This window comes from Tasmannia lanceolata, unplaced genomic scaffold (genome assembly GCF_043159265.1).
Source record: "Tasmannia lanceolata isolate RefF3 unplaced genomic scaffold, GAP_Taslan_0.1 ptg000020l, whole genome shotgun sequence".
In the NCBI taxonomy this organism is placed as follows: domain Eukaryota; kingdom Viridiplantae; phylum Streptophyta; class Magnoliopsida; order Canellales; family Winteraceae; genus Tasmannia; species Tasmannia lanceolata.
Window position 1 is genome coordinate 20854846 of NW_027518697.1, and position 9946 is coordinate 20864791.

General features: G+C 37.6%; 1 protein-coding gene across 6 annotated transcripts in view; it reads right to left on the reverse strand.

Moving 5' to 3' along the window:
* The window catches only part of EMB2757 (Transducin/WD40 repeat-like superfamily protein), a 41958-nt gene extending 37564 nt beyond the window's left edge, over positions 1 to 4394 (reverse strand). For 5 of the 6 annotated variants that reach the window (XR_013237336.1, XR_013237334.1, XR_013237337.1 and 2 more), the window contains exons 1-6: positions 4007 to 4394; positions 2802 to 2864; positions 2646 to 2714; positions 2444 to 2500; positions 1109 to 1374; positions 71 to 129 (exon numbers count right to left, since the gene is read on the reverse strand). Coding sequence is in view for 2 of the 6 variants with exons in the window: in XM_077363731.1 (XP_077219846.1) it covers positions 71 to 129; positions 1109 to 1374; positions 2444 to 2500; positions 2646 to 2714; positions 2802 to 2864; positions 4007 to 4113 (621 nt within the window). In the remaining 4 variants the exon portion in view is untranslated. The remainder of the gene's footprint in view (positions 1 to 70; positions 130 to 1108; positions 1375 to 2443; positions 2501 to 2645; positions 2715 to 2801; positions 2865 to 4006) is intronic. The other variant, XM_077363730.1, reaches the window with a different exon arrangement.
* Between the last annotated feature and the right edge of the window lie 5552 nt (positions 4395 to 9946).

The following is a 9946-nucleotide window of genomic DNA, read 5'->3' on the forward strand; positions in this document are numbered from 1 at the left end:
GTAGGTAATTGTTCCATGCAATAATATGAAAAAGAAAAAGCAATATAAACAACAAAAACTATGTAATCACCTCAGAAGGTTGCTCACCCGCAAGAGCCATTAAATTTGGTCTTTCAATGCTCATAAAATCTAAGAAGAGAGTTAAAAAAATAGGTATAAATCATGTAAAATTCCAGAAAGAGATATTACATTATAAATATCGAATGTGTCGGTTCAGGTGCCCCATCTTATAATTTATTTTTATTTTTTTTAATGGCTCTTATAATTTATTTTTAGAAATGCAATTTAAGCAAGAAATAAGCATACCACATGGCCATTCAATTAGTCAAACTGGCGACAGACATTGGTCGAGCTAAATGCATTGGGAAAATGAAATAATAGAAATCTAGGATGAAAATGAATAAATCATAAAACTATGGAAAGATTTGAAAGCATGGTGTAACAGTTAAATGCAATTTAAATTAGAAACATTGTAAAGAAAACTTAATCCATGAATTCCATTTAAAATTTAAACCAAAACTTCTCCCATGATGGGATTGAATAGCGGCCAGAGTCCATCTCTTTGGATTTGGTTTTCCAAGGTGACGACTGCCAAAGCTTCTTTATGAACAATATGATGATGGAGAAATCGGAAGCATGCATATTCAGGGCGAGAATTTGATGGTTCAATGAGTGATGACAGCACCCAAGGTGATAAAAAATGAAGAACGAAGGCAAAAACCAAGCATTTGAGCCCAAACCAAGCAACTTCCATTCTTTGTTCGTATTTTCCATTTGGTTGATTCACAACATTTTGTCTCAAAATATAAAATCATATGTATCAAAACACAGAGAAGAGAAGAGACATTTACACAAGGAACTTTCAATAGAAAATGTATCTTTCAAATGGTCAATTGCGCATCCATGCATCCCAATCAAAACACTCAAAGAAATTAAAAACAATAGGTTGACATAAACAGATATAGAGGCCAATTCAAGAAATCAAATAAAACACCTCAAAATTCAAAAGAAAAGGGCAGTAGTGAAAAGCAATTGTGACAAATACGGTTGAAATATAAAGAAAAGATATCATGCATTGAGCAACGCCAATTTTTACAAATATACAAACCTTCCATATGGGTTGAGCTTTCTGCTTGACCAATTTGAGCTTTTTCTTTGCTGATTCCACCTAACGTCTCTATAGAGTGCGCATCCCTTGTATCTAAACCATAATCATCCTTTGGTTCTCTGAGTTTAGTGTTTGAAGAACCAAATTGCTTCATAGTTGTATCAATAGATGAGAGATGTCCAGCTTGTGCCAAAGAACTAGAAGACTTTGCTAATGAAAGCTTGCAAAAATGGTAAGAGTTTGTCTTGAAAGTAAGTAAAGGCTTCCTGGACACAAAAGGCAAACTAGTAAGCTTCTTCGAGAGATAGTGGCAACATGAAATACAAATAAGGAAACACAAGTCATTCTTTAAATGCAAAAGGAAAAGCCTCTTCTAGATTTCACAACCAAAACACATCAACCAAGCAGCAATAAATTAACAAACTCGAAATTACTAAGCATTCAATTAAAATAAGAATAAATAAACACTTCAATTTCCTCCCCTTGGAAATAAATAAAACAATTCAAATTGTTGATAGCAATATGAATCCATCGTTGCAAATGACACGTTGTCAGCAAAATGATAAATTGCAAATAAAGCAGGAAACATACGCTGACCACAAAAGGTAAATCACAATATCCACAGCAACTAAATAGATCTTGATTTGGCTCATTTAAGCAGTCTAACGATACAATGATCTACATGAGACTTGATAGAATTGACTAGGTGTTGGGGGTTGGGACAACCAGACTTAGAGAACACGAATCTCTGATGAGTTAAGAAAGACATTGCAATTGACTGGATCATAAAGAGATGTGTGAGTAAGATGGTGACCGTTAGTGCCCATTAAGTTGAATTATTCCAAAAGACGCATATTGAAATTTAACTTATTTGTATGACTTTTGAAAACCTCGCCAAAATCGTGAATATCATGAAAGGGTTTACCTTTCCCAACATTCTAAAACAGAAATTAGAGGATCATCCTTCATCCAAGGAAAACATATCTTCAGAAAAGATGGAAAAAGGTCCATTACATCACATGACAATAAAATGTACAAAGGCTATTTACAAAAATACACCCTAACATGAATTACAATCTTTCATTGTATACCTTCACTTATAGCTGGAAATATTGCAATTTTCCAGCAAGTCTAGTGAAGAATCGCTAAGGGAACAAGTGAAACTAAAAATAAAATCATCCAAAAAAGACACTATTCTGTACCCTGGGGGAAGGCAGAGTTATTTCCCTTGTCAACAAGATCCCAGAATAAAAGATAGGCACCCATTCACTAACACTCACCAAAGTGAAAGACAGGTAAAAGAAATCGATAAATCATGAATGTAGAACCAAGTACCTGGACAAACCTTCATCTTCAATATCCCAGCACTTCACAGTTCCATCTCGGCCCTGGCTACACAGATTAGAACAAAGAAAATCTCAACATTCAAACCCAAGTTCTCCACCCTCCACGTCCTATAAAAAATTATAGGAAAGCACACTTAAAATCCCAAAGCCCAACTTCTAAATTTAAACTAGCATGAAAAAGTAAAAACCACCTAACAACTTTGTTTCCAATACAAGGACTTGTAGCAACCGCAATGATCCCGGCCGCCGCACCATGCGCCCTGCATTGCACCATCAAAAAATCCATAAATAGGATGACCCGTCCAACAGAATCCTCTGAGCCGATGGATGAAATTTGAGAAGCATACCAAGATGAAGATAATGTTCTATGCTGGACAGTGTCCCATATTCGCAACTCCCCATCTGCACCACTGCATCATCACCCACCATTCCAAATCGAATTATCAACAGATACTGTCAGTGCCTAGATGGGTCCCACTTAGGGTGGAATTAATAAATTATTGTGCGCACAAAGGAGGACTGACCCTTTCCTCGAAGTGAGTCAAGAGGTAGATCTTTCCTCTAAGAAGATCATGTGAAACAACCAATTACTCCAAATGCTTAAGCTGTTAGAGCTGGTGTTATTGAATCATTTATACTTCAACAGTCCCCCTCACGTATGGCCCCTCTTTTGTTGGGTTGGCCCTACACGTGGATTTTTTTAATATCAAGGAGTTGTTGGGTTTTGAACCCAGGACTTGCCTTGAGGCCATAACTCCGAAACCATGTCAAACAACCAATTGCTCCAAAAGCTTAAGCTGTTAGAGTTGGTCTTATTTAATCATTTATACTTCAACAGATCAATCATGTTGCAAACCGATTTGGGTTCGCAACATATACAAATTAGAATATTATCCATAAATTCCCATTACAACCATTCTCACATTAATTTTCTAAGACGAATTCCTAAGCCAATATTTATGGGACTGTTTGGTTGCCAAATGCCTGGCATCTTCAATGATGTCCTAGGCAAAAAAATGCATTTTTTAGTAACTTCGGAGTGTTTGGTTGCCAATTTAGCTCACAATCCCCGGAGACCACCAGACAAGATTCAAAGGTAATTATTGCTTGTCTGGTGACGTGGCATCCATGTTAAAAATGGTGGAGTTCTTCATGGAAAATCTCTCTCTCTCTCTCTCTCTCTCTCTCTCTCTCTCTCTCTCTATATATATATATATATATATATATATATATATATATATATATATATATATATAGAGGTAATGACACCCCCTCCTACTGCTCTACGAGGTTGGCAACCAAACCCTACTTATCACTATTGTACTAGGTAAATCCTCTGTAAATCAAAACTCATACCACTAATCTACAAGGCAACTACCTGTATCAAAACAGAGCCTAGTGTGTGTGTATGGATAAATAGCTAGAAAGATAAAGAGAGAAATATATATATATATATATATATATATATATATATATATATATATATATATATATATATATATATATAGAGAGAGAGAGAGAGAGAGAGAGAGAGATGATGAAATGAGGGTACCCTGTAAAGAGAAATGGTTTGGAGGGATGGAAGCTAACATCCGTAACGGAAGCGCGATGACCCCGTAGAACCGCAATTGGGTCAGGAGGAGGGCGTTTCTCGTTCATCTTCTCTCAACTCTTTGAATTTTATTTTTTTTCCTGCTTGTGGAATGGAAAAATAAGAGAGTGATTGAGCGGATGGAAATTTTATTTTTATTTTTTCCCTTGTTTTTTGGGCACTTCTCACACTCTGTTCAATCGTGGCCTCTCAGGTCTCTCTTTCTCCCACCTGCCCTACTCTTTCCTCACCACTTGAGAAACTAATTTATCATGAAAAAATAAAAAAAATCATGGTTGCTACACATGGCCTAAAAGATAAGCATGACTAGGGTGAAGAGAAATAATTTGAAGAAAACCACTTCAAGCATCTTAGAGAGGTGTTGTCATGTCCCGTGTAGAACAGACATATCTCATCCGTAAGATAAAGAACTATGAAAATGAAGTTTGATGGATCATGGTGCTACGGATCAGTAGCTATGGGTCAGACTGGGGGTTACGGGTCAGATCAAGGGATCAGATCATGTCAACGGGCCCCACACATGATGCACTACAATTGGCTGTTAGGAAAGAGCATAACAGACCAATGCCTTGAACAGGAGTGCAACTCGGGTCCGGTTGGGTCGGGTTGACGGTCGGGTTGAAGCCAACCCTAACCCAATCAGAGATAGCATTCCCTCAACCCTAACCCGACCCAACCCGAGCCTCGGGTTGAGGATGGTCAACCCTAACCCAACCCTCCTCCAAATCGGGTCGGGTTGGGTTCGGGTTGATCTAGGGCCAAACAGAAAAATATAAAGAAAAAACATAATCCTAAGAAAATCATGAAAAAATTAGAGGACGGAGGTCAGGTTCGGGTTGCCAAGGCCTCAACTCTAACCCAACCTGAAATTAAATTGGGTTGGCTTATCCCAACCTTAACCCTAGAAAATGCCAACCCAACCCGAGCCAAAATCGGGATGAACCCATCTGGTTCGGGTTGAGCCCGACCCAAGTTTCACCCCTAGCCTTGAAGCATTTTTCATTATAATAATTATAATTTGCAAGTGTCGGCTTTGCTATGTTATATTTCATAGAAGGACTTGTGAATTGTGAGTACGACGTCTATCCAGGAGAATGGTAAGTATCTATAGAGGAACTCTGTATTATGGAAAACTCTATAGATCGGAGTGCTAAGATCATTGTATGGAAATGATTTTTGGGGCACAACCTATTTAAGACTGTTTGGATCATCTTGTGATTTGGTCTGTACAATACTTTTTGAAAAATAGGGGATTATAAATCTCGTATTTCCTAAACATTTACCAAACGAACGACACGTTTTGGGTATTCCGTCGCTAGAAACCCTCTATTTTTTTTAAGAGAAAAGTACGGGATGTGGGCCGATGTTTAGTGAAAATACGGATTGCGAGCACCTTTTAAAACAAGAACAAAAAACGGGCTAATCTTCAAAATCGGGTTGGGAAAAGACCCTGCTACCCTTCTCACATCAACAGAAATGTCATTCAACCTCCTTTTTCATTACTAACGTGTTTCATGAGGTTCTTTTGGTTCGTCTGGTATTTGAACCGACAGAAGTCATAGAACCATGGGTTCATTTCTATCTTGGCCGTCGGAAATAGCTAGAGACGGATGAATGCCTGACACGTGTTGAAAAACCTTTTGGAATGCTAGCGGCTCTATACATAGTCGGTTTGGTTTGGATTGAAATCTTTCTGTGAACCCAGAGTCTTTGGGTTCCTTTAAATCTTGGTTGTCTCCAATATGAATAGGCAGTCGGATCCACGACACGTGGACATCAATATGAAACGGTGGCGTCTTCTAATAATACCCCTCTCTGTAACCATTATTCCCTTCTCTGTAACTATTATTTCCATCGGCGTACCCATTATTTCCGCCGGCGTACCCATTATTCCTATTCCCCTCTCTGTGACCATTATTTCCATCGGCGTACCCATTATTTCCGCCGACGTACCCGCCGGCGTACCCATTATTTCCCTCTCTATAACCATTATTTCCACCAGCGTACTATTCCTATTCCCCTCTCTGTAATCATTATTTCCATCGGCGTAACCATTATTTTCCGCCGGCATACCCATTATCCCCCTCTCTGTAACCATTATTTACATCGGCATACCCATTATTTCCACCGGCGTACCCATTATTCCCCTCTCTGTAACAATTATTTCCATCGGCGTACTAATTATTTCTGTCGGCGTACCCATTATTGCCCTCTCTGTAACCATTATTTCCATCGGCATACCCATTATTTCTGCGGTGTACCCATTATTTCCCTATCTGTAACCATTATTTCCGTCGGCGTACCCATTATTTCCCTCTCTGTAACCATTATTTCTATCTTGGTCGTCGGAAATACCTAAAGACGGATGGATGCCTGACACGTGTTGAAAAGATAAGCGAGAAAAGAAAACATCTACCATTCTAAACCAAAAGATAAGTGAGAAAAGATAACTTCAGTGTTCCAAAAAGTATAATAACGTCGGGGTTCCAAAATGTTTTCCAACACGTGTCAAGATCCATCCGTCTCTAGTTATTTCCGACGGCACAGATAGAAACGAACCCAAGGTTCTCTTGGTTCAAATACACATTTAAAGGAATCAAAAGAAGCCTCGTGAATTGGGCCAATTTAAGAAGCAGTAATGAAAAAGGAGGACCCTGTCGATGTCAGAAGGTATCAGGGTCTTATGACCACCCGATTTTAAAGTATAGCCCTTTATTTGTTCTTATTTTAAAAGGTGCCCACAATCCGTATTTTCACTAAACATGGGCCCACATTCTGTACTTTTCTCTGTTTTTTTTCAATTGCTGGCCAGCAACAAACCCTCCCTCTCTCTCGTGTGCAGATAAAGAACCAGGCAAGTTATTTTGCTGTAATTGCAATAGACGTTAATCTACGGAAGAGATTCATCTATTTATTCATCTATTGGTTTTCTTACTGTAAGTGCTCACTTTATAGCTTATAGGCTGTATCGAATGACCTGTCACACAAAATGCTATCGAAAAGGGGCGTAAATATCACTCCCCAAAAATCCAAAATCAATCATATGTTGGGTAGAGTTTTTTTTTTTACCCCTCTTCACCCAATCCCTCTCGTCAGTCTCGTGTCTATTCATCTCCCACTCTCTCTCTCTCTCACCACTAAGCTAATATTCGAGGAAAAAATTTCAAGGTGGCAAAACATGCCCTAAATTTACTAGAAATGTTGGGGTAAATATGTACAAATGTGTAGATGCATGCTAACCTCTGTTACAAGTAGAAGTCATAGTCTAAACTAAAAGGCTAATGGCAAGCCAATTTCACATTAGAGACTTAGGTACGAGCTTGGTTTTAAATTTCTGCTGAAATCCGAAATTTCGGGAAATTGAATTATTTTAAAAAGATATAGTATTATTCCGAAATTTCTGATATAATAAAATATTACTATTTTTCTATTACCGGATTTCGGCCGAAATTTCGGTACTGAGACCGAAATTTGAATCCATGGGTACGAATGATGTAATTCTACGAGTTAAAATAGTAGGAAAAGCTGAGGAGATTTGATGTAAACTTGAAAACCATTTTCATCCAAAATGCACTGCATAGGGACAGGACGAAACAAGCTATGCATTCCTCCCAAGTGATGGCATTTTTCCCGTTAGGCCTAGTTTTTTCCGCTAAGGTATTATATTTCTAAAATTTCCTAATTTTTTAGACGCGAAAAAGATAATTGGAACCAACCCTATATAATTTTTACTTGAAAGGACCTTGAATTTTTTATAATATCCCTCTAAATAAACTATAATCAGTTCATTTCCTTCTAAATAGTGGAAAGAAAAAAACTTCCTTAACGCCCTGTTTGGATTGCAGGAAAAACATTTCTTAAGGAAAATGTTTTCATGGGAAATTTGTTTTATTTCCACACATAAAAACAAGTGACTTGAATAATAACAGTTCAAGTTTTATTTACGGTGACCTTTAATTTATAGATATTGCAAAAAATTATCATTTCCCTCTAAATTGGGCAGAATCAATCTTTCTTCCCAATGAGCCATTTACTAATAAGGGTGTTAAGAGGGTGTTGCATTCAGTTCGAAAGGTTGTCTTGCTTTTGGTATCTAAGTGGTGGGTGATGAACTACTGAGGCTCAGAGTGACGGCTTCAGTGACATGAACAATACTATAATTCAATAACTGTGCAGGAGTCCTAACCCCCTATTTGTTTTAAGATTATGACAACTGGTTGTGGGTACCAAAACGATTATTGGATTCAAAATTACGTTTAAATTTAAATTTGAGTCCAATAATCAGTTTGTTGAGTCCAATAATCAGTTTGTCACCCACAATTGGTTGTCATAATCTTAATCGAACAGGGCCTAAGCACTTTCCTTTTTTCGACTATTTTTCGTTATCATAAATTTATAAGATCTCTGTCTGCCTGAGATTTTTTTATTCTAGGATCCGTTTGTTAGCCACTAAAATAGTGTTACCAATTACTCGCGGTTAATTAGTTTATAGAACCCAGGACCTGCCATGAGCCAATACCTGCGATCCCATATTCGGCCCTGTTCATTTAAGATTATGACAACCGATTGTGAGTGCCAAACCGATTACTGGGCTCAAAATTACGTTTTAATTTGAGTCCAATAATCAGTTTGGCACTCACAATCGGCTGTCATAATCACAAACAAACAGGGCCGAAACACTGTAGAAATTGCCTGAGACCTCGAGAACCATTTTTTCAAAGTGTTCTTGATAAAGAGAAGATCCAAAACTCATTAGCATTTTTATTATAGTTTGCATCAACCCTCGATTTATAATTCCACAAGTGCATTCTCTATGTACAAGCAATAGAAGTGTCCTACACAATCTTATCTGGATTTTGCGGGTTAACATGTTGCCGATCATATTCTGTATATTCCATTTCCATGAGATATAATCACATGCGGAGAACTTTATCGTATATTGCAATCTAATAACAGTATTACTACTAATTCTTAGCTTTTCGAGGAATCCTTCAGTGGTTGTGAATGACTGACTTTTTCAATCTTTTCGATCTTAGTTCTGTAGTAGCAAGTCAGAAAGATTGAGAAATAAACACTTGGGCTTCTCACAAAACCAGCTGTGCCTGAAACCCAATCTCTCCGACGGAATTTCAAAGAAAAACAGCCTCTCCAAACTAGTCTGAAGAGAACTCTTTCTAAAACCTCTTCTTTGCTGTCCGTTCGTGATTCGAAAGAGTCGATGAAAAAAATAAGGGAAATGATATCAGCACAACCATGTTTTGATATTTTCACCAACACATCTTGTCTTTTAGCATTACAGTTCCCAAAAAGCTCTGGAAAGGCAATTAAAAAGATAAGACAAACTGGGTCTGTGCAATTAAAAGGTTATTACAGTTCCCGATAAGCTCTCAAAAGGTAATTATAAAAGATGAGACAAGCTGGGTCTCTGCAATTATTAAAACATGGTTGTACTGATATCATTTCCCAAAAATAAATTCTTTTCACAGTCACCGTCAATGGCCTTTTGGCCATTCCCCACCAGAAATCACTCACAATGACACCAGAAATCACTCACAATGATTTCTGGTACTAACAATTTACAAAAATGCTTCCAGTATAGCATTCATTTTTTTTCTTTTTTGAAAATAAAAATTATAGTAAGACCATTATTATAGCATTCATGAACACTAGAAAAAAAGGGTTATTTTTGTTAAAGTAAAAAAGATAAATAACTCCTTTCTCCAACAACTTAAGCTTTTGGAGAAGTTGGTAAGTTATCATGGTATCAGAGCCAAAGCTCTCGAGTTCAAACCTTCTGGATAGTAAAAATCCACATGCGATGGTCGGCCCAAAGTGGAACCACGTGTTTGCCAAGTGGGCCACACGTGCAGGAGAGTGTTA